Raw genomic sequence first — 25591 nt, 5'->3', positions numbered from 1 at the left:
CCAGGTAGATGTGATCAGGAGATGGGCTTCCCTTTTCCCTCTTCTTATTACTCGACTCAGAGTAACTGTCACAGGTGTTGGCTGCCTACCTGGTGTATGGTATCAGTTCTCACCTGGATGGTGGGATTTCATAGGGTGTGACTGTAGCTTGACTATATGACCGCAATTGCTGTCTCTTCTTGGGTAATGTAGGGAGAGAAAGAGCTCCCTAATTGTAAGAGAGGACCAAAATGTAAAATAGCAATAGCAAAAAAGACAGATTGGACACTGTAGTCTATAATCACAGAAAAGAGAGAAGAGGAAGAAAAAACCTGTAGCCAAATATGAGTATGACTTTAATGATCCTCTCTTGGCTTCTTACCTTCAAGGCCTCCTGAGGAATTTTTAAGATGCCACTGTTGGTCGTTATGACGTAACTCAAGATTTAATTTTTGGCCTGTTTCCTTTTTAGTCTGTGTCTCTTCTGCTCCACAACCCCTGTTCAGGACTTTTTCTTTGTGATTAACACTTCAAGGCTGTCTGTGGCCATTCTGTGCTAACATTTGGTTTTAAGCAGAGTCTTTCACTTTAAATTCAGAGCAGATCTGTGCACATGTGTAGTAGAACCCTCTGGTGTGTGTGGGGGGCGGGGGGAGGTGTCCACTTGTTCAGACACCACCTCTAGTCACCAGAATGGAGGTGTGCAAACAGCGAGAGACCAATGAACAAGATCGGTCACACTTCCATAGTTGCTCTGATCTTTTCCCCACTCAGTCTTGCCCAAGATGCCTTCTCCAGGACCCACTGAGCCCAGAAGATCCCCAAAAACACTAGGTTTCTTGCTTCCATTACAAATTCCATTGGCTGTAAGCCTTCAAGCTTTCTAAATATTCCTGTATATGTGGTTCAGAATTCTGGGACTGTCCCTTGAACCTACTTTGTCCAGTATTCTGTATTATTGCTGCCGGAGGTCCTCACTACACTGCTCCCAGATCAACCATCAATCCCCACCCTCACATCTTCCACCTCTTTGATTCCATTCTTTGTGTTAAATCATGTGGTGCTGTTGATAAGCACTAGACTGCAATGTCAGTTTGAACTGCAAGTTTGGCAGCTCAAACCTTCCAGCTATTCCTTGGAAACCCTATAGAGGGTTGGCCTCATAGATTCTTTCTTTCACAAAAAGAATCAAGGAAAGGTAGAGTATTGTAGCAGAAATGAAGGGAGAGAATTATAGTGAAAATAATTCAAGTTCTACCCATTATTAACTGTATACCTTGGATGAATTATTTAATTATCTGCTCCTCTTATTTTTTCTTTAATATGAAAATGAGATGAAATACTCCCAGAGGATTACTGTAAGGATCGATAACCCTTGTAAATCTCTCAGCACAGTTTCTGGCCCATAATAGCAATCAACGTATGTTAGATTCTCTTCCTCCCCCTTTAATTTCTCATTCCATTGGAAATAGTGCTTGGAAAAGGAAAAGAAAATGGTTTTCTCTATGAGCATGAGTAAGTTAATTAATGTGGTGTCATCTGTAAAATAAATGTGACTATTGACCTCATGCACAGGGAAACGAAAATTAATTGATGGTAATGCACAGTGGGATTTTTGCTGAAAAGTGCTTAAGAAAAGTTTGATATTGTTACATGGCCTATTTCATCATTAATATTATTCATGAATATTTGACCAATTCTTGCTCTGGTATGTTGTATGTCTGCACTCTTAATTGCATTTACTTTCATTTTAGTACCAGATTGTGTCTTAATAAAAATGAAGATGAAATTCAAAAGCACTGTCCTTGTCTTTGACCCAAATTTATTTTTACAAGGTGGTTGCTGTTACCTATCTCAATATTTTGGCTCTGAAATAGGCATGAAGGCATTTAGAAAATATATTTTGTTAATTGTACTCAAAATCAAATTCAAGTGTTTTTCAAAGTATGTAATTTTCACATCCTGCTTTTCACACTCACATCTAATGTTTATTGGCAGTTTTCTAATAACATTCATCATTGTGAAATGTTTGGTCTATTTCAGTGGATAAACAAGAATGCTTCAAAAATTTCTAGTAAAGAAGATATTAGCTAAGTAAAATACCTATTTTCATTTTTTTTTTTAACCAGAAAACTCACTGCCTTTGGTCTGAATTAGTATTGATGTTACGAAGTCCCTTGATGGTGAAGAACTAATGTGCTCAGCTGCTAACCATAAAGCTGGGAGTTCAAGTTCACCAAGAGATGTCTCTAAAGAAAGGTCTGGTTATCTACTTCCAAAATAATAACCCATGAAAAACCCTCTGGAGTACAGTTCTATGCCAAAACACACAGGGTCACCGTGAGTTGGAGCCAGTGGCAACTGGTTTGTTTGGGTTTTTTAAGTCACAAAGTCCAAAGATCTGAGTCCTAGCTCTGTCACTTTCCCGCTGGGTGGTCTTGGGATAATCACTTTACCCCTACTAGTCTTCACTGTTGTGTCAAACACAAGGGAATTGGTCAAGATGGTCTCTAAGCGCTCTTCTCTTCCCATTTGTTCCTTTGAGATGGAATCACAATGGCAGACCCTATTGTTGGAAACATAGAGACCATTTCAGGAGCTCCTACCCGTACATTATCTTTCAGGGTATGTTGCTAGTTACCCTTCTGCTCAAAACTTTAAATTATCTGTCCTTCTAACAGCAGATCACTTAGTACTTGGCTATGTCATTGCTGTTGTTGTTTCATGCCATCCAGTCAGTCTTGACTCATAGAGACCCTGTATAGTGTTTGCAATGAGTGTTTGGTGGATTTGAACTGTTCACCTTGCAGTTTTCAGTCCAGTGCTGATCCTACAGTGCCACACCACAAGTCTTTACTATAGGTTGTTGTTAAGTGCTGTCAAGTCAGTTATGACTCATAGTGATGCTTATAGGGTTTCAGAGGAGAAGCTGGGGGCTTTGAGCTTTCAACCTTGTGGTTTGCAGTCCAGTGCTGATCCACAGCACCACACCAGAAGTCCTTGCATTACATATGAGCTATAACACTAATGTGATGCCATGCTGTATAGCGTGATCCATTTACCAAGTTCCCTCTCACATGGGCATGCTTGCTAACATCTCAATCTAAACAACTAAAAATGAACACATCATGTATTACCTATAATAACATCATTTAATCATCTTCTTAAACACTGATTCTTCCAGTATATTACAAATATTTGGTAAAACTTTTCAGTCATCTCATAGCTATGTGGAATAGAATATCATTTTATCAGCATGTAGAATTTTTTATAATCTAAGTACTTAGAGAGTGATGTTGATTGTTGACTATTAAATCACTACTCTGTTTACTGATACTTTGGAAATGTAATGTTTTTTAAAAAGGGGAAAAACAACCCTGAAATCATAGAAAATGCTTGGCATCTCCATAAGCATTCTCAGTGGACTAACTGCAACTGTGTGATTTTGTCACTCTAGGTGTTCTTGCTGTACACTTTTGCTTTATGCAATGAGTTCAATAATATCCATGCTTGTTCCAAACACGGCAACTAACTGTTTTTTGTAGGTGGTGATGTTCCTTTTCATAATTTCCATGCAAGGTCCCCAAAGTCTTTCAAATGCTGCGTATCCTTGGCTAAACACCTGATAGTCCCAATGGTGTGTACAGAAGCTGTTCAAGGTGTGTTCCTAGTGGGCAATGATGAGTCCTGATGTGGCGCTGTAGGATAAGCACTGGACTGCAAGGTCAGTTTGAATTGTAAGGTTGGCAGTTCAACTCTACCAGTCGCTCATCAGAAACCTTATATGGGGTCATTATGAGTCTTTACTGACTTGATGGCACTAAACAGCACCAGTGGGCGATGAAGTAAGGGACTTGTCCAGAATGTAAATCAGTGCTTTGCTTCCTTCATTAGGGAAGTCTAGTTGTTGTTGTTAAGTGCTGTCAAGTTGATTCCAATTCATGGCAACCCTGTATAGGGTTTCCAAGGAGCTATTGGTGAGTTTAAACTGCCATCTTGCAGTTTAACCTGACCTTGTGATCCAGTGCTTATCCTTCAGTGCCGTTGAGTTGGTTCTGACTAATAGCAACCTTATGAAGGGTTTCTGAGGAGTAGTTGATGGGTTTGAAGCACCAACCTTGTGGTTCCCAGTCCAGTACTTATCCATACAGTGCCACACCAGGAGTCTAAGGACAGCTTGCTCTCCATAATGTCACCCAAACAGCAGTGCACATAGTGGCCTAGCTGCTTTACCTTCCAGCAGAAGCCACTTGCCACCAATTGGTGAAAGAGTTAAGAGACAAGTCTCATATTTTAAGTAGCATTGCTCTGAAAGAGACAATGTAAAATGCTTATCATAAGAACTCCCATCTGTCACCTGACATAAGCCAATTACTGTCAAGGTGATTCCGTCTCATGGCAACCCCATGTATGTCAGAGTAGAACTGTGCTTCATTGGCATTTCAATGGCTGATTTTTTTTAAAAGTAGATCACTAAACATTTCTTCTAAGGTGTCTCTATTTTTGTTAAGTGCCTACTCATAGCAACTTTGTGTAGGGTTTCCAAGGAGTGGCTGGTGGTTTGAACAACTAATCTTGTGGTTCAACAACAACTACCACCAAGAAAGAAGAGCCAGGACTGGAGTGCATCCTTTGGACCAGGAGTTCCTGCATTGTGAAGCTCCTAGGTCCAGGGAATGACTGATGTTAAAACATGCAGAGATCTCCAAGGACTGCTGGGCTTACAGATGCTGAAAGGAGACAAGGTCCTTTCTCCAGAGCCAGCACTCTGGCCTCCTAAACTGTGAGAGGATAAAGTTCTTGTTGTCAAAGCCACCCACTTGTGATATTTCTGTTATAGCAGCACTAGAGAACTAAGGCACACACACACACACACACACACACACAAATCCCAAACCTGATTCCATCTCACCATAAACCCATGAGCACCATAGGATTTTCTTGGCTGTAATCTTATTGGTCCAGTGGTGAGGATTTTTATTTTCTTTATGCTGAAGTATAGGTCCTGAGGAAGTGCTTCATGTCTTCTTCACTATCAGGAAGCAAGATATTTACCTGTGTTTATTGGTAAGGAAGTATTTATGAATTGGGCTGCTAATCTCACGGTCAGCAGTTCGAAACTACCAGGTGTTCTGCTGGAGAAAGATGAGGCTTTGTGTTCCTGTAAAGATTTACAGCCTCAGGAACACTGTATAGGTCACTATGAGTCAGAAAAACTGCACGGCACATAACAACAACAACATTGATTATGCAAAGGCTTCAACTTTGTGGATCATCACACATTATGAACTTTGAGAAAAATAGGAATTCCAAACACTTCATTGAGCACCTGTGAAACCTGTGCATAGACCAGTAGCAATTTCTCAGACACAACAAAGAGCTATTGTGTAGTTTAAAATCAAGAAAGGTGCGAGTTAGGAGTCGGATTCTTTCACCATACTTATTTAATCTATGGACTTCTGATGCGGCACTGTAGGGTTAGCACTGGACCGCAAACCACAAGGTTGGCAGTTCAAACCCACCTGCTGCTCCTTAGAAACCCTAAACAGGGCTGTTAGAAATCATAACCAATTCAATGGCACTTAACAACAGTTCAGTCTATAATTATTCAATCTGTGTCCTGAACCATAATCTCCAAACTGGATTATATGAAGAAGAAGGTGACATCAGGATTTGAGGGAAACTCATTAACAAGATGTGATATGAAGATGACACTACCAGAAATACATAGATGCATAAATTATTATCCAAGCCCCTAAGTAGTTACCAGTCTTATAAAAAAAGAATTTCATTCTGTTGAGAGGGACTATATAGACAAATCTACTATATATACAATGTATGATACCCCAGACCACAGCAAAGCAAATAAATACAAAATGTTCCATTTCCTAGATAAAAGATGAATTTGTTGTCTTCAAGGTTAACAGGAGAAAACTGGGTTAGTCAGGTTTAGTTTTGAAAATGATGCAACTGTAGCTCTATCCATAGTTCTAAAAACATTATTATTTTTTTAACCAACTTCTCATCCTTCTTGGGATATTAAAAAAACAGTATAACTCAGATGAAAAAAAAAAGTAAAATATTTACCTTGATCTAGTTATGCTGTTGTTGTTAACTGCCATTGAGTCGGTTCCAACCCATAGCAACATTGCATAGGGTTTCCAAGGAGCAACTGGTGAGCTGAACTGTCAGCCTACTGGTAAGCTTGAACCGCCAACCTTGCACTTTAAAGTGACTTTGCAGTCCAGCGCATTAACCCACAGTGCTACACCAGAACTCCTGATCTGGTTATAGTGTGAAGTAAATCAAGTCACACTTTAATTCCCAATGAACATGTGACAACCAGGGAATTAAATATTAGATTTAAATAAGGCAGCTAATTGTCTGCAAGAATTACATTCATGTTCTTTATATGGGCACTCTACCTAATGAATACATTTCTCTCCTTTTAAATTCAGGCGATGCATGAGAAATTAATATATATTCCTATATTCATTAATAATTTTTCACATAAAGAGACCTTTGGTTTTTATCACCCTGAGTTCCAGAGGCTCATGGAGACATTCACAGTTCTAAGCCGCATGAATTATCAGGAGGGGGGAAAATCCCATTAGAGGAAACACTTAATCACCACTTGCTTTTATATATAAAACTATAACTAAAAAGAATTGTACATCCATCAACATATAATAGGTAAATAAACACTGATATAATCCTCCCACAGAATATTATAAAGCAATAAAAATGAAAGAAATACTACTACACACACAATTTGTCTCAATCCCCAAAACATGGCTAAATAAAAGCTGCAAGATATGGAAAAATACATATAGTGTAATCTAGTTACATACTGCTGTTTTTAGGTGCCATCTAGTCAGCTCTGACCCATAGCAGTCTTAGGCACAACAATATATGTGTCCGATCCTGCCACATCTTCACAATTTTTATGTCTGTACTCATTGTTGCTCCCACTGTGTCAGTCAACCTTGTTGGGAGTCTTGGTCTTTTTCACCGATCCTCTACTTTACTAAGCGTAATGCCCTTTTCCAGGGACTGGTGTCTGTTGATAATATGTCTAAAGTATGTGAGACCAAGTTTCGACATCCTCAGGGTTATGGGGTATTCTGGCTCTACTACGTCCAAAGCAGATTTGTTTGTTCTTCCGACAGTCCATGGTACTTCCAATATTCTTTGCCAACATCACAACTCAATTACATCAATTCTTCTGCCTTTCTTATTCCTTGTCCAACTTTCAGATGTACACAAGGTGTTTGAAAATATTAAGGCTTGTATCAGGTTCACCTTCTTCCTCAGAGTGGCATCTTTGATCATTAAAGATCAAAGAGACCTTTTGCAGTAGATTTGATTTTTTGACTGCTGCTTCCAAGTTGCTGGATTTTTCAGTTTTATCATCACTGGCTTTTATGGTTGATGTGTAAATTTGATTAATAGTTGTATGAACTGGTCTTCTGAGAGTGTATGGAAGTTATCCTATCACAAACAGCCTGGTATTCAAAGTAGATCTTGAAATGTTTTTTATTTTTAATGATGAGTGTGACATCATTCCTTTTGAACTTGTCATTCTTGGTGTAGTAAACCATATAATTGTCTGAGTCAGAATAGCCAATACCTGTCCATTTTAACTCACGAATCTTTATGTTTTCCGTTTTGTTTTTGATCGCTTCTGATTTTCCCATATTCATGCTTTGTATATTCCACATTCTAATTATTTTTCCCCTACATTCTAATTATTAATGGATGTGTCCATCTGTGTCTTCTTATTTTGAGTCTTGCCTCTCAGCAAATGAAGGTGCTGGAAGCTTGGCTCCATCCAGGACCTAAAGATCGACTCTTCTTTGAGGAGGCAGTTCTTCCTCAGTTGTATTTTGAGTACCTTTCGGCACTATATCAAACAGTGTTTCACTGCTGTTCATAAGGTTGTTCAGTAAGTAATTCCTCAGAAGTGGACCAGGGTCACTATGAGTTGGAACTGACTAGACAACACATAACAACAAGAAGTCTGTCTTTACCCGGAAGATCTACTGAAACCTGCCCACCATGGGTAACCCTGCTGATATCTGAAACACCTGTGGCAAAGTAGCTTCCAGCATCACAGCAACACACAAGTTGCCACAGTATGTCAAACTGATAGACATGGGGGTGGGGGGGAGTTCCATTTACACAAGTTCAAGACCGCAAAGCTGAACATTGTTTGGTTTAGGATAAAACATTGGTAGCAAATCTAGACAGGAAATGATTCAGGATAATGGCTATCCCTGGGAGGTGTAGCAAGTGGATACAACCAAAGGGAACACTTTGTTGCTACTGAGGTATTAACCAGTTGCTGTTGAGGGCATTCTGATGTATGGAAACCCCATGTGTGTCAGAGTAGAACTGGGCTCCACATAGTTTTTAATAGTGAAAAGAGGTCACCAGATCTTCTAAGGTGTTTATGGATAGAGTTGGACCACAATAGATCACCATAACCAATTGCACCATTCAAGGACAACTGAAGTACTAATATTGTTTTAGTCCTTAAGAAGGATGGTGAGTTCATGGATATTTATCTTGTTATTATTATTTATAGAGTCCTGGTGTGGTGCTGTGGGATGAAGCACAAGAATGCAAGGTCAGTTTGAACCACAAGGTCAAGGGTTCAAACTCACCAGCTGCTTCTTGGAAACCCTATACAGGGTCTTTGTGAGTCAGAACTGACCCCAAAGCACTTAACAATGACAACAATTATTATTTAAACTGCTTAGATACATTTTAAGTTTTCTTTTGTTCTTATAGTGAAGTCTGAAGTTAAGGAGAAAGAAAATTTAAAGAAAGCTTACCATATTAAATCTCACTAATAAATCATGTGGCTCTGTGGGCTAATGCACCAGACTGCAAAGTTGTTTGAACTGCAAGATCGGTGGTTCAAGCTCACCAGCTGCTCCTTGGAAACACTATACAGGGTTGCTATGGATTGGAATTGACTTGATAGCACTTAACAACAACATTTATTAACCATGGAGTCCTGGTGTGGTGCTGTGGGGAATCAGGCCCGCTCCTCTCTAGACTGTAGAGAAAGCATGCACTCTTCCTCAGTGTCACCTGTTCCCATCTTTTCTTGGCTTTGGTTAGCCAACAGCAGGGCACAATCATAAAAGGCCATAAAGTCATCCTTGAGCACCAACAATCAGCAACTTTCTGGTCTAAGCAAAGTAAGTCACTGAGTCTCAGCTTGGCTCTCCAAATTGGAGTGAAGACAAATCGACAATTAGTAATGAACAGATCCTATATTTTCCCTGTGTTTTCTCTGAGTCTATCTTCCCCCTGGAATCTGAGGTGACTTAATGAAGACTTAAGGATTCCTGGTTCTGCCTCTGCCTCTCTCCATTCGACATGCGATTAACAAATATGTGCAAAGAAAGCATCTGGCCTTTAAGAGGCCTGCCATTAACATTAATTCCCTTCTCACTTCCCCCTTTCCTAGTTTGTAAAGCTCATTAATAGTGTTTTGTAGCCAACCTCTGGATCACAGCTTTCCTTGCATCATAACCAACAATTGTGCGCTGTAGGGTAAGTCAATGGAACCTCCTTACAGTCATTTGGGACAGATCGTGAGGATAGACAATCGCACATCACTTTATACTCACAATTCAGAGAAGACAATCTTGGACCCCAGAGGCTGTAAACCACTGACTCCCCACCCTCTGCCTTGGCCTCTGCATGCCACTTTAATGTCCATTCTGTTTTGTTTTACAGTCGTTCAACACATCAAGCGCCATAATATTGTGCTGAAAAGGGAGCTAGGCGAAGGAGCCTTTGGGAAAGTTTTCCTTGCTGAATGCTATAACCTCTGTCCTGAGCAGGACAAGATCTTGGTGGCAGTAAAGGTAAGAGACAACTCCAGAACATCTCCTTTTTCATGGCCATGCTAATGTATGCAAGTTTTATTTATTTGTTTTTTAGTGGCTAGTTTGAGAACTGATTATGTCAGCGTTTGTTCACATGCCTTGAAGTAAACAGACACTGAGGCATAGCCACCTATTTTGGGGCAAGTTACCCTTAAGAGGCTGTCCTGTAAGTCTATGTTAACTTTATTAATAGATGGAAGTCAGTGAAGTCAAATAGAATTCAGCCGTCTGAGCAACCAGGTTTCAGAGATTCAACTTTGTCTCCTCAGATTTCTTGGTGCTTCCGGTGGTTTGTGGCCAGCTCAGCGGAAGTGGGTCTCATGGTTAGGGTCCTGTAAGGGAGGAGAACTGTGAATTTCTCCTGTAAACCTTTGTTCCACTGAAATCTGCTAATATACCTTGCTCCTTCCAAACATGTGCTGCGGCCTCAGGATTTTATGTATCATGACTTCCACAAAAGCTGTGACAGAAGTCCTCTGTCATCCCTAACTAACCTAACTGATTGCCATCAAGTTGATTCTGACTCCTGGCGAACCCATGTGTATCAGAGTAGAACTGTACTCTGTAGGGTTTCAGGGGCTAATTTTTCAAAGTAGATCACCAGGCCTTTACTCTAAGGTGCCTCTGAGAGGACCTTTCAGCTAGTAACAGAGAGCATTAACTGTGGACACCACCCAGGGTCTCCTCACCATCCCAAGGAAACAGAGGATTGAAATAAAGAAGTCTGAGAATCCTGCATCTTAAACTTCTCTATAAACTCAAAAAGACAGACTTGCTCTTTATTGAGGTAAACATTATTACAAGAAATACAATTGGCACTGAGTCTTCCAATGTACAACAATTAACAAAAAGAGCAGAAAAGACTTCAGTACATGTTTTACATTGTCAAGACAACAATAAGAAAAACCTCATGGAAGTATTGGATAACATATATAAAGCACTTAAAAGAGACAAGCACCTATGAAACAAATATGAACATGGTTATCCTTAAATTGTAGTCCTGGTGTGGTGCCATAGGATATGCACTCAACTGCAAGGTTGGTTTGGACTGCAAGGTCAGTGGTTCAAATTCACCATCAGCTCCTCAGAAATCCTGTACAGGCTTGCTATGAGTTGGAACTGACTCCACAGCATGTAACAATAACAACCCTTAAGTTGGGGAGAGTCCGTATGATAAGCCCTGGACTTCAAACTACAAGGTAGGCAGTTCAAGCACATCAGCCACTCACTCTTGGGGAGAAAGATGAGGCTCTCTACTCCTGCAAAGATGTACCAACTCGGAAATCCTAAATGGGGTCGATATGAGTCAGAACCAATTTCACGGCAAGTAACTACAAAAGCATCCTTAAATCATGACAAAATAAAATAGTGCTTAGTTATTAAGATGATTATGGGTTTGAGTTTCATTTTGTTTTGTTTCTGTTAAGAAACAAAATACTTGTATGAATGGCATCTGTTACTATCAGGACAAACTTTTCTTTGTTAAAATCAAGTGTCTATTATATTACAGTTGTACTTTTTGCTAACCTGCTTCATTATATGTAATGGGGAGTGACATACAATTACTCTTGAATCTGCCCATCCTGTAGACCAAACACAGTTTCTGTTCTGTTTGTCTGAAGAGAACAAGTGTGCATTTACTTTCCATATCATCAGAAGTAACTAACCTGGGAGGTAGAAGTTCCCTGAGACTCTGAGCTTCAAAAAAGCTGTACTTTGAGGTGAATAAAGGGCAGAACTTCTAGAGAAGATACGTGTCACATCTATCAAATAAGCATAATCTCACCAGGTTAGGCAGATGGAGTGGGGAGAGTGAGGCTGGTGAGAGAGAGATGAGTCCATTAAAGAATGGAGGATTAGCGGCCAACAGGGTAGGTGTGTTGAAGTATGAATCCTACAGAGACTCTGGGAATGTTTAATTCTTGCCGCTGCTATTGCTTCATATTAATTTACTGAGAAAGATTTTTTTTTTAGCACAAAATGTTCAGACACTTGGCAGGGTTATGTCTGAAGTCTGTTTTTTTCTTCTCTCTCTCTTTTTTTTTTTTTTTTTTTCCTTTTGGATAAATGAGACGAAACAGTGCTTCTATATTTATAGATTCATAGATGCATAAAATGGTAGATACTTAGGGAATTATAACCGAACCCAGTCAACTGACTCATGATGACAGTAGAAGTGTGTTCCAAGGGTTAGCAATGCTGATTTTTCTAAAGGAGATCACCAAGACTTTTTTCTAAGGGGAGATTCAGACCTCCAGCCTCCCAGTCATTAGTTAAACTTTTTAACCTTTGCACCATCTAGAGATTCCAATCCCAGCCTGTCATTGTTTTTATTTGTTAAGTGCTGTTCGTCTCATGGCAACCCTATGTAGGGTTTCCAAGGAGTGACTGGTATGTTTGAACCACCGACCTTGTGGTTAGCAGTCCAGTGTTGTCCTATAGTGCCACACCAAGCCTCCAATCCTAACATAGCCACTGTGTTTCACAAGGAGCCTGAAGTCCGTGGATTCATGTTCTAGGCCTCCATTTCTCACTGCTTCGTGGAGACCACCCAGGAAATGAAGTCAGATTGTAAGACTCTGAATTGATATCATGGTATTATAAGGGGGGAAACTTTGGAAGAGAAAAATTCTGTGAGATTAGGAAATCCTAGGTTATAGTCCTGGAGTGGTGAAGAGAACGCAGTCAAAAATAGAGAAATCCCAAAGACTTTCTCAGCGGGTATATAGCCTTTCTTGGTTAGTTGTCACGAGTCAGCTGTGACTCATGGTGACCCCATGTGCAACAGAATAAAACGCTGCCTAGTTCTGTTCTGGTCACTGGTCTGCTCAAAGTCATTGTGGTCGCCACTGTATATTTTAACTGTCTTCCAACCAAAGAGACTCAACTTCTAGTGCTGGGTTGAAACGAACTTCTCTTGGGATCCAGAGTTTTCACTGACTAATTTGTAGATCGCTAGTCCTTTCTACCTAGTTTGCCTTAGATTGGACTTTCTACCTAATTTGTCTTAGTCTGGAAGCACTGCAGAAACCTGTCCACCATGGGTGACCCTGCTTTTTATGAGATAGCGGTGGCATAGCAACACACAAGCTATCAGGGTCTGAGAAACTAATGGACAAGTGTTGATTCATTTTAATATCATTCCTTTCACTGTGCTTACTTCACTGTACTTCTTTAATGTCTTAAGGGTATAGCTAAATCTGTGACACTCTCACCCATACATTATATTTTCTTCCAAACATGTACTAAAACAAGATTTCAGAGATAAGACATGACTAGTAACCCTGAAGCGTTAGCAGGAAGACAGTAGAATTTAGCTGCTATGCCACTGGGCTGCCAAAAGAACAAACAGATCTGTGTTGGAAGAAGTGCAGCCAGAGTGCTCCTTGGAGGACAGGATGGCCAAACTTCATCTCTCATACTTTGGACATATTGTCAGGAGGGACCAGTCACTGGAGAAGGATACTGTGTTATTTGGTAAGGTGGAGGGTCAGAGAAAAAGAGGAAGACCCCCAGTGAGATGGATTGGCAAGGTGGCAGCATCAAAGGGCTCAAGAACGGTGACAATTATGAGGTTGGCCCAGGACCGGGCAGTATTTTGTTCTGTTGTGCATAGGGTCGCTATGAGTCGATATCGACTCGAGGCACCTAACAACAACAACAGCAACAACAACTGGGTTGGCCATGAGAGAGAGTATATGCCATTCCAGCTGCCTTGCCCACAGCACACTTCTGGTTAGTACCTCTTCCCTCACCCTAGTTGATGAGGCCACTCTGGTTTAAATCCCAGTCATTGTCCTAATACAGCTTCTGAACTGGACCTGGACATTTGAAAGGAGCTCTGGTGGCGTAGTGGTTACGAGTTGGGCTGCTAACCTTAAGGTCAGCAGTTTGAAACTACCAGGTGTTCCGCGGGAGAAAGATGAGGCATTCTGCTCCCGTAAAGATTTACAGCCTCGAAAACCCTGTGCAGGGTCGCTATGAGTCGGAACCGACTCCACAGTACTTAACAACAACAATACCAGTTGCTGTCAAGTTGACTCCTACTCACATTGACCCTTCATGTATCAGAGCAAAATTGTGCTCTGTGGGCTTTTCACTGGATGATTTTTCAGAAGTCAATCACCAGGTCTCTCTTCTGAGATGCCTCTGGGTGAATGTGATCTGGTCCAACCTCCAAGCCTTCCCATCAACAGCAGCTCATTGACAATTTGCAACAGGAACTCCACTGCTACATAAATGTGTGCAGATTGATGATCTGTGATATACTGTTGTCCCTTTATCAGCCTTGCTAAAAAAGTAAAAGGAGATTTTGACTCTGTCAAATCTTAACCCTGTCTGGTTACACCAGTATCCTTGGTATAATTCAAATGGAAGTGTAATGTTTAAGGAGGACAAATGCCTGCATCTTAAAAGTTCATTCTAACTTCATGGTCACATCCTCATCTCAGTGACCTTGAATGTGAATTTTCATTGAAATTAAAGGCTTTCCTTATATACTAAAGGGATTTCAAGCTTCAGAGAGCATCCCCATTTCAACTTTGTGAACACCAGAAGCTGCAACCACACACATAAGGATTGGGTGGGATCAGAAAGACAGACCTTTGACAGAGCTATCTCTTGCTAGCTTGGCCTGCCCATTTATAGGGCCGCTGGTCTATGGTACACGCATTCAAAGACTATCTCAAAGAGACTCAGAGGATAATGTCTTCAGTGAAGCCTTGGTCACAATGAAAGAATCCTTTAGGAATGAAGCCATCTGAATGCAGCTTCCAGGGACAGCACAGACTTCACCTCTGTGCAGTGGTTGCTGGGTTGCTTCTCTTCCATTGGAGGCACTAGGGATGCTTGACAGCCTCTCTGCTTGTTGCCTAGCAACGCATGCAGCATGGATTATGCATGCTAAGAAATAGCAGCTATTGTCTTTTTTTTTCCTTCTGGAGAAGGAGCTGACTTGGGTTTGAAATCTAATTCACGTTCAGATTGACAGATGTCAGGTTCCTGGAAATTTTGGTGTCACTCCTCCCAAGAATTTAAAAGCTTCAGGGGTTCACAGGAACTGGTGTGGGATGAAGTTTGATCCTAAAGCACGCGCTAGGAGCTCAAGGGTACATGTAGGGCTCTGTGTGTCTCTATTGCCAGTCTATCTGTTTGTTTTGATCCAACTGGATTGCCCTTTTCTTGTTATTTTGTGATGACCTTTGTTTTTCAGTGAAATGCATTTGTCAACTATTATGCCCCCTTTATAGAGCATTATAATGGAAAAACCTAGAGAGGGAAGGAGAGCAGAGAAACCAGTCTTTGATCAAACTGAGTTGCTTTACCTTTAAGTAACTCAATTGTCAAGAAAAAGCTTCCTCTCTGCTTCTCTGCATTAGCTCTGGATGCATTAGCTATTTCTGGCTCCATCCAAACTGTCTTTCAATAGGGACAGTTCCTACTACTTCCTTGCACTATGAATGCATGCTGATTTTTTTTCCCTTAAATATAGCCACAAATGTTCTATGTACAATTTATGCCTACCCCACTCCTACCTTGCCCGGAAGCTCAAAAGAATTTCTAGAATCACAATGTTGAATACTAAAAACTCCTTATTGTTGCTAATAGTGGCTATCTAGTTGGTCCCTGACTTATGCGGACCCCAAGCAGAGTGGAGCAAAATGCTGCCTGGTTCTGCACCATCTCATGAGCAGGCTGTGGGTAGGCTCATTGTGATCCATAGGGTTTCCTTTTCTTTCTTTCTTTTTTTTAAATTTATTTTTCTTGAGGGGATAGTAGGAGGAAAATGTTAATGTGATGGTTGGGACTCCGGGTAGGAGTAAGGCTTCGTCTAGTTTGTAGAGAGACAGGTTTATTTTATTTATTTATTTTCTTGAAATCTATCTAATATCCTCTTCATGTGGAAATTCTGTAACAAATGATTCCTCTTTTTACTTTACAGTGTTTTTTGGTTTGTTATTGCACTGTATTTATGGTTGTCTATACCTACATAACAACAACAATAACATTTTTAGTCTCATAGGTCTATTTTACTTGAATACTTGTGTATCTGGGGTTGAGTTCTGGGTGATATTGTCATATATATTAGTCTCAGGTTATTGTCTGCTCTTGTTGGTTCTTTTAATTTCTGTCTGTCTGAAAATGGCCTACTTTTGCTGTCATATTTGGTGGACGGTTTTGCTGGGTATAGGATTTTTGGTTGACAGTTTTTCCTATCAGAGTATTGTATATGTCATCCCATTGCCTTCTTGCCTGCATGGTTTCTGCTGAAAAATTAGAATCTAATCTTATTGTTCTCCTTTGTATGTCCTTCTTATTACTTCTTCCTTTGCATTTCTTTGTTGCTGTATTTTTCTGTTTGTTCCTCTAGGAGATGAATGTTGATTGTTCATCAAACTCAGTAATTCAGCTTTCCATTGATTCAACTCTATTTCTTTACCCTTTCATGTACTATCTATTCTAAAGTTTCAGTGTTAACCTTCTGGTTTTCTAATTGCTGTTTGTATGCGTCCCACTTTTTCAATTATTTTGTTCATTTCCTGGGTTTTCCCATGTTTTGCCTATATTTTCCTTGATCTCACCGTTGTGACTATTATGTCTTCATTCTCCTGGACAGACTTCAGGAGTTGTCTAGGCTTCCTTGCTAACATTGTCCAGTTACCTTTATTGCCCCTTAATACTGATCTCTGCTTTCATATCAACTATGACTCCTACCACCTCTATTACTCACAGCCAGATTACTCAAGAAGGAGTACACTATATTCTATTTCCTTGAATTGTCATCCTAGGTTTCAAGGGAGGCCACTTACAACTGCTGACTTTTGGACACTGATTGGCCATCCCAGACTGGCCATCTGTGGTTCAGTCATCCAGGGCAGTCACATGGTACAGACGAGGTCACCTGGGGAAATGAACTAACAAGGGACACTTCTTTCAGATATGTATGAGGAAAATATGTTGTTGTTGTTATGTGCCATGGAGTCGGTACTGACTCATAGCGACCCTGTACAGGATTTTTGAGGCTGTAAATATTTACAGGAACAGAAAGCCTCATCTTTCTCCTGTGGAAAAGCTGGTAGTTTTGAACTGCTGACCTTGCAGTTCACAGCCCGATTTGTAACCACTATGCTACCAGAAAATATAAGGGCTCAAAAAGGGAAGCTCATTTTCTCCCATTCTGGAACAATGAAAGAAAAATTTATGTGCAAAAGTATCAAGAGTTCATCGATTTAAGTGCTCTGTCTAGGCAAGTTTATTTCTAAGACAAATGGCTGTTTTCTTTTCTTACTTTCTTTCTTTTTTTAATTTTTTTTTTATGACAGTCAGCATATCAATGCTCCCATTTTGATTAATAATAAAATCCTTCTCCCACTGCTTCCTCTTCCTGTGCCTCTGTCCCAATTCCTGTCCCCACAAAATGGAAAATAATAATGACAAGGTTAGTGCATTTAAGGGGACATTTGCCAGTGGTGTTCTAAAAAAGAAAAAAAAAAAAAAAAAAGTGTCCATAAACTTAACAGGACATACTATTACAGAAAACACTGATTATGAACTCCATCTTTATAAGTCTTTAGGAAAAGAAATTGTAGAACATTTAATAGTGACTTGTTAAAAGGTTTAATGGCCTTTTATTGTCCCGACATTATTTTAATATTTAATAGATTTCTGTTGTTCTTCAGTGTAAGTGCATTCCTTCCTGTTCTGAGTGTATGTGTGTGTCTGTGTATGAGAGATCTTTAAAAAGTTAATAGAAAAATTCCATTCACTTTTAATTCCATTTCTCTACAAACTTTTTGAAGCTACCTCGTGTGTGCGTGTGTGTGTGTGTGTGTGTGTGTGTGCAGCACTGTAAAGAGCAAATTTGTTGTTGTTGTTGTTAGTAATTGTCTTTCATGTACTTGGGTTAGATAAGTTCCTTTATTAAGTTGTTTAATCACTATCCCTTTTCCAATAACTTCAACTTTTAACCTTTGGTCAGGGATCTGGTTTTTGTCTTGTTAATCACTTTGATGGCTTTATTTCCTGGCTTATTGCCAGTTTATCCACATCTTTTTCAGAAAAGTTAAAACCAAAACAGAAGCATTTGAATCTAATGAGGAGTCTTGTGATATCAGGCATAGCTGGAAGGATTGTTTCCCACTATGGTTTCTCTGGGACAGAATCTGCAGAATTTTTGCTGCTTCTCTATTTTTTTTTTTTTTTTACTTTTAAGCTATTTTATTAGTTAACTTTTTTTTTTTTAATGTTTTATTGTGAATTATATTGGGGGACTTTAGTTTTACATTCATTCCATCATATATCATCTCATTGCCATGGTTCCAATCCCCTTCATGCATCATCAACCACCCAAAGGGTCTATCCCAGAAACCCGCCACCTACACTTCTCCTTCCTCCCCCCTGTTTTTGGCCCACAGTCCTTTTCCCTCTCTGGGTCCAAAGTCCCCAGTCACTTCATCACTCGGCGTCATCATCTCTGCCTCCATCTCAGGCATCTCTATTTGCTTTTACATGACATAACATCGCCTGCTCACAATCAAGTCCACTGTGATCTTATTGTTGTTATTTGACGTACAGCTGGCTCCCACCCATGTACAACAGAGAGAGATGTTGTCCAGTCCTGTACAACTTTCATGTCAGTCCATCTCAGTGAGGGTGTGCCTTGTTTTTGTTGGTGACATGTGTGTTGCTGTGAGGCTGGGAGCTATGCCCCTGGAATTTCAAATACAACAGGGTTACCCAGGGTAGAAAGGTTTCAGTGGAGATTCCAGACTAAGATGGATTGGGAAGAAAGGCTTGTGGATCAACTTCTAATAATTAGCCAGTGAAAATCATATGGATGATGACAGAATATTGTCCAGGATCCTGCTAGCATCTTTGTGTCTAATGAAGCTGATCTCAAACAACGTTGTCCAGCTTGGATCTCAATGTCTGATTCACTCTTTTTATTCACTATTTCTTCAATATGCCAGTCACCAGGAATTTTGTTGCTGTCTTCCAAAGAATTAGCATTTGTACTTTACCTGGTGTTGATATGCAAATATATCATCAATTTTATCACCCAAACTATCACAAGGATTTTTAAGATAGGAACTAGAACTTAGTGTTTCCCTTTGGGTGGTTGATGTGTTAAAGAGTCAGAGCCAAAAGAATCAGCACACCTGTGAAAATAAAGACAGCATCAGTCAAGACCCTGGCGATGAATCTTGTATATGAGGCTGTAGCTTGGTGCATAATTAAAGTCCTTTCAAAGGCCAGTCAGATATAATTAAGCGAATTGATATATACGCTGTCAGATGTTGTGGACATTATTATTAGCATACAATTATTTACTTAGGTTTTACATTTGTAGGAATGTGGGGAAAATACTTATTACACATTCATTAGTTTCTAAGATTTTATTTCTGTCAAGTGCTTCCTGTCTCTGAATTTACTGAAAAGCACACCTCCAAATTAAACCATTACAGTATTTGATAGAAGCGTCTTCTCCTTTCCCATAGGGATGACACTGTGGATTAGAAAAATTATTCAGCATTGTGACTAAGGCTTACTCTAAATAATTGGCTAATTGTTTCCTGAGAGCACCTTATAGGAATTTTGTAATTTAGAAATCTCTTCTGACATTCCTAAATGAAAATAAGCTGACTTTTATGGAACAGTGCTGTACAACGGAAATATCATGTGAACCACAAATACAAGTCCCAGGTATAATTTTAAGTTTTGTAGTAAGCACATTAAAACTTTTTAAAAAAAATTACTGGTATATTTAAAAGGAGCTCTGGTAGTGTAGTGGTTAAGAATCAGGCTGCTAATCTTACAGTCATCAGTTCGAAACTACCAGCTGTTCTGCGGGAGAAAGATGAGGCTTTCTGCTCCCATAAGGATTTACAGACTCGGAAACCCTGTACACGGGCACTATGAATCGGAACCTACTCCAGGGCACATAACAACAACAATATATTTAAAATCAGCCTGTTATTGTTGGAGTCCTGGTATGGTGCTGTGGGTTAATGCACCAGACCCAAAGCCATTTGAACTGCATGGTCGATGGTTCAAGCTCACCAGATGCTTCTTGGAAACCCTATACAGAGTCACTATGGGTCAGTGACTCAGCGGCACTTAATAACAACAACATCTGTTATTGTTGTTGTCAGGTAGCAGAGTTGGTTCCAACTCATAGCCCTCCTATGCACAACAGAATGAAACACTTCCTGGTCCTGTGCCATCCTCACAATTGTTCTGTTTGAGTTCACTGTAGCTGCCACTGTGTCAACCCATCTTGCTGAGAGGCCTCCTCTTTTCTGATGACCCTCCACTTTACAAAGCATGACATCCTTCTTCAGGGACTGATCTCTCCTGACCACATATCCAAAGAATGAGACAAAGTCTTGCCATCCTAGCTTCTGAGGAGCATTCTAGCTATACTTCTTCCAAGATCTGTTTGTTCCTCTGTCAGTCCATGGTTCTTTCAATATTTTTCTCCAACATCATAATTCAAATGCATTGATTCGTTTTTGGTCTTCATTATACTTTGTCCAACTTTCACATGCACATGAGACTATAGAAAATACCATGGTTTCAGTCAGTGCACTTTAGTTTTCAAATTGACTTCTTTGCTTTCTAACACTTTAAAGAGGTCTTGCACAGCCAATTTGCCTAAAGCAGAATGTCATTTGATTTCTTGACTGCTGCTTCCATGAGAGTTGATCTAAGCAAAATGAAATTTTTAAATAACTTTAATCTTTTCTCTGTTTATCATGATGCTATTTATTGCTCCAGTTGCAAGGATTTCTGTTTTTTTGTTTTTTTTTTTATCTAGAATATAATGATTTTGATGTATCATCAATATAATCATATTAATGGGCCATTTAACATTATTTTACTCATAGCAAGTTTTCAAAATCTAGTGTGTATACTGCACATCTCAATTTGGACAAGCCACATTTCACATGATCAACAGCTACCATATTGGATAGTGCAGGGTGGTACAAAACCTTGTCCCAATGGTCCTGACCTGGAGGACTGTAAGGCATGTTAGCCAAATATTTTCAGGTATCTTGACCAGGTAAGGAAGGGAGCTCATTCATTGGTCTGTACACTTCAGTCATTGTTATAAGCATTAGGCAAAATGAGGTTTGCCATAGTAATGTGTGCTATAGTTTTTGTGCAATTTAACAAAGATGCTCTGTCTCTATGTCTCTAAAAACACAGAATTAAACATATAAAGGGCACAATTTCTGCTTTGTCTCTCTTAAACCACTCACACTTTGAAATGCATGATCATTAGATCATAGAAGAAAAGATGCAAATGAAATTTGGTATTGGAGAAGAATATTGCTAGTACCACAGACTGCCAGAAGAACAAACAAATCTGTATTGGATGAAGTACAACTAGAATGCTCCTTAGAAGCCAGGATGGCCAGACTTTGCCTCTCCTACTTTGGATATATTGTTAGGAGGGAACAGCCCTTAGAGGAGGACATCGTGTTTGGTAAAGTGGAGGGTCAGCAAAAAAGAGGAAGACCCCCAATGAGATAGGTTAGCACAGTGGCAGAAGCAGTGGAATCAAACTTAAGGAAGATTGTGAGCATGGCACAGGACTGGGCAGTGATTTGTTCTATTATGCATCAGGTTGCTATGAGTCGGTACCAATTTGATGGCATCTAACAACAATCATATCAATAGTTCAAATAAGGCCCCTTGTCTTTCCTTATAAGTTCTTCATTACCTTATAAGTTCTTCATGCAGCTTCATTTCAGCTGCACAGTGACTTCCTTATTTATTTATTTATTCTTTCTACTTGCATTCCACCTCCATTGGTTAATTTCATGCTACTTCATTCTTCTACCTCAGAACCAATGTACATTCTAGGCAGAGCCTCGTGATAGCCTAAAGGAGACCTTTCCCTTGAGACTGGCTTCAGAAAGGATGATGGCTTCAGAGGGTCAGGAAATTCACTAGGAATAAGAGGAAATGAAACTATAAATCAGGCCCTAGGAATAAGAAAATAGCAATATTCAATGAAGGGGTAAATAAGCCTGTTGAAATGGAACTTAAGAGGGGGGAATTGTTAGTGAGGGCAGCTACCTCCTCATATCTGTGGCCACAGTACATCTGTGACCACAGTAAAGTGCCAAGCCAAGCTTCACTTAGCTGAGGAAATGACAGTCAGCCATGGTACTAGAGCAAAGATGATTTTTATAAATAAAAGTTGATAGCTAGATTTTCCAGCTTCTGATTCCTGTCTGACTATAATTCTATCCTTAGAAATGCATCTTTAGAGTGCCATATTCAGAAGATTTTCCTCAACTCATTATTGCCATATTTCCTGATTCTCTAGAAATAGAATTGAATCATGATTTGGGAAAATTATTCAATATATGAAAATGGATGTGTACTTAGAGGAGGCCAGATGTGAAAGACGCAGTTGTGACATGCCATTGTCCCATAGCCAGTGAGATCTCCACTCTTAAACCCTCAAACTCTTACCAGACACAGATTTTGATACTATATTTAATATGTGGCACTTATTAACTCCTTCAGGCTGGTGCCCTTACAAGAAAATCCGAGTCCACTCTCCCACTGTACTTCTCTATTCCACTACCTGCCATCATGTGTCACTTACACACACAAATGAATGCAAACACATATACACACATCATTTCGTTATTTGTTGCCATACAGCCGAATCCAGCTAATGGCAGTTCTACACCATCTTCAGGATCATTGGTCTTCTCAAGTCCACTGTATGACCACTGTGCATTTTGAGTGTCTTCCAACCTAGGAGGATCACCTTCCAGCAAAATAGTGCACACTATTCTGTTGTGATCCATAGAGTTTTCATAGCTAATTTTCAGAAGTAGATCATCAGGTCTTTCTTCCTAGTCTAAATCTAGAAGTACTGCTAACATCTAACCACTATGGGTAATCGTGCTGGTATTTGAAATACTGGTGGCATAGCTGCCAGCATCTCAGCAATATACAAGCCATCCAGTACAATGAACGGACATAAAAATGATGGACATAAAAATGATGCTAGCATTCTTGACTTAACACTACCTAACTAAAACTTTGTGGCGCTGTGGGTTAATGCGCCAGACTGCAAAGCCGTTTGAACTGCAAGGTTGGTGGCTCAAGCTGCTCCTTGGAAACCCTATACAGGGTCGCTATGGGTTGGAGTCGACTCAATGGCACTTAACAACAACAACAACAAAACTAAAACTTTAGAAGGAAAGTTTCTTGTAGAATTTGCTCCTGCCTTGTAATACTGACCTAAAAGGGCAACTTACTGTTAACATTCAAGCTTGAAGTTTTAGCAATAACCTGTCTTTACTTCAAGCAGACTTCCAGTAAAGGGACTTGGTCTTTTAGAGCACTCTGCAGGCTCCAGGAACAGCTTGGTTCCTTCAGGAACTGACACTGCCATGTGGAGGGAGGTGGCAGCTCCGTGAACAACACTGCTTTCATGCCTGGGTCCCCTTCTGGGATCCTTGTGCAAGCTAACTGAATGCAAGGCCTGCTTGCAGTTCCAAATCCAAACCACCCAAACATCCCTATCAACAGCGGACCCCAGCTTACAGTACCTCACTTGATACTCCCAGGGGTCCTGTGAAGTGGCCACTATTTCTATTCTCATTTTACAGAGGAAAAAAACAGAATTCAGAATGGTCCAGACCAGAGTCAGATTTTGAACCCAGATCTAAGCTAGAAAGCCTTCTGTTTGCTGCCATTGTATGGCTTTGCTGTTTGAATGTAAATAGAGCATAATAGTGTGGGGTCAGTTCTCCAGGGAATAATATGTGGAGTGACCCTTCCTGCCAACCTTGTGTGTTTCCACCTGCTTTCTTTACCTGGTCCTCTGTTTGTTCCCTTTCCCTCCTTGGGCTCATGTTCTCATGTTCTGCCTTTCCAGATGAACATTCACTTTTCATTCCTTCTTCAGACTCTTTTATCTCTACTTTGCCCAAATTTCATGTGTCGGGGGTTCTTTTTGTAACCTGACCTTACGTTGGCAGCCAGGGATGAAAAGGTGAGCATGATACACTTACTATTGTGAAGGGTAGTAGTGCATACAGATGTGACATCAAACTATGTGGAAGAACAAGCATGAGAAGTGTTCTAATGTAGAGGTAGCAGTCCATGAGCCCAAGGGGAGGAGCCATCTGGTCTAAAAGGGAAATAACTACTTGTATTTCCTTCACATACATTTCCTTGCCTCATCTTATTTTTCTACCTCAAAATCCAACAAAGCACACAGTGGTTGCATTTAGAAATAGTTAAAAGCATTGTTGTTTGCTGCCAGAGTCAGCCCCCAAGTAAAATGGAACAAAATACTCTAGTCTTGTCACCAATGACCTCAGCTAAAAGCATACCCATGGATTAAGTCATCCTATACAAATCAACAAGGTAAGCACATATACTTTGGCCCTGTACAACAGGAAAGCAAAGGAGGTTAATTTTGATGGGTGAATGACTGATTTCCTTAGCTTCAAGGAAGCAAAAATCCACACCATCAGGTTCTTAGCCACTGGTCCTCTTGTTGTAAATGAAGAATTGTGTGCTTCTCATGGCCAGGGCCCTTGGGAAGCTTTATCACCTCTCTGAGCACTTGCCGACCCAAGTCTGCTCACTTTTCAAAGCAAACTAGTAGAGCTTTGAGGGGCATTTCTGTTCCTTGGTGGTACAAATTGTTTACACACTTGGCTGCTAACAGAAAGACTAGAACCTCAGGCCTTCAAACCACCTATACATTTTGTCTCTTTGGATTGGGTCATGTGCTCTTTCAATCCTGTTAAAGGTGGTGAGTGAGCATGCTACATTCTCTGGAGATTGTAGCAGAAATTACTTTGTGACCTGGCTGCTGCTTCCACAATCTTAATATTGTTGTTGCTCACCTGAGTCAGATACTGCCTATTCAGTGGTGTCCTCCTGTATACAGCTCTGGCCATAATAACCTGCTTACTAAAAGCTCATTCTCTGTTGGAGTCCAGGAAGAGTCCCAAGGTGTCCAACAAGAATGAATTATTCATTCCCATAGTTACTGGAAATGCTGCTTACACCCAAGAAGGCTCAACAGTTCCACTCAAATTCACAATCCCTTCTTAGGGTGAATAGTATCAAATGGCTAAATACTAGGTGGTGGGTCAGCAGGAGAATTCCCATCTTCCATGTAGAAGACCCAGATAGGATAATATCCATATGTCTACAATGAGTCCAGTGGGGCACTGTGAGTTAATGTGCCAACTGCAAAGCCATTTGAACTACAAGGTCGGTGGTTCAAGTTCACCAGTCGATCCTTGGAAACCCTATACATGGTCGCTATGTGTCGGAACCAACTCAACAGCACTTAAAAACAGCAACAAGAAGGAAGACCTGCTAATATCACTATTATTCAATCACTAAAGCCAGTGATGATGAAATTGAAGCATTCTACCAATTTCTTCAGTGTGACATTGATCAATCATGCAATCAAAATGTATGGATAACTACTGGTGATTGAATGCAAAGGCTGGAAACAAAGAAAAAGGATCAGTAGTTGGAAAATATGGCCTTGGTGATAGATATAATGCTGGAGATCACATGATAGAATTTTGCAAGACCAATGGCTTCTTAATTACAAATGTTGTTGTTGTTAAGTGCCGTCGAGTCGGTTCCGACCCATAGCGACCCTGTACAGGGTTTCCGAGGGTGTAAATCCTTACGGGAGTAGA

The 25591-nt window shown here is 40.2% G+C and overlaps 1 protein-coding gene across 2 annotated transcripts in view; it reads left to right on the top strand.

The window, feature by feature from the left end:
* Positions 1–25591, top strand: part of NTRK2 (neurotrophic tyrosine kinase, receptor, type 2) — a 562954-nt gene that overhangs the window by 408524 nt on the left and 128839 nt on the right. For both annotated transcript variants that reach the window (XM_006875883.1, XM_006875882.1), the window contains one exon: positions 9733–9863. In XM_006875883.1, coding sequence (XP_006875945.1) covers positions 9733–9863 — 131 coding nt within the window. The remainder of the gene's footprint in view (positions 1–9732; positions 9864–25591) is intronic.

The sequence above is a fragment of the Chrysochloris asiatica genome, unplaced genomic scaffold, assembly GCF_000296735.1.
Source record: "Chrysochloris asiatica unplaced genomic scaffold, ChrAsi1.0 scaffold00344, whole genome shotgun sequence".
In the NCBI taxonomy this organism is placed as follows: Eukaryota; Metazoa; Chordata; class Mammalia; order Afrosoricida; family Chrysochloridae; genus Chrysochloris; species Chrysochloris asiatica.
The sequence above is the reverse complement of the archived record's forward strand: the minus strand, read 5'-3'. Positions and strand labels throughout refer to the sequence as shown.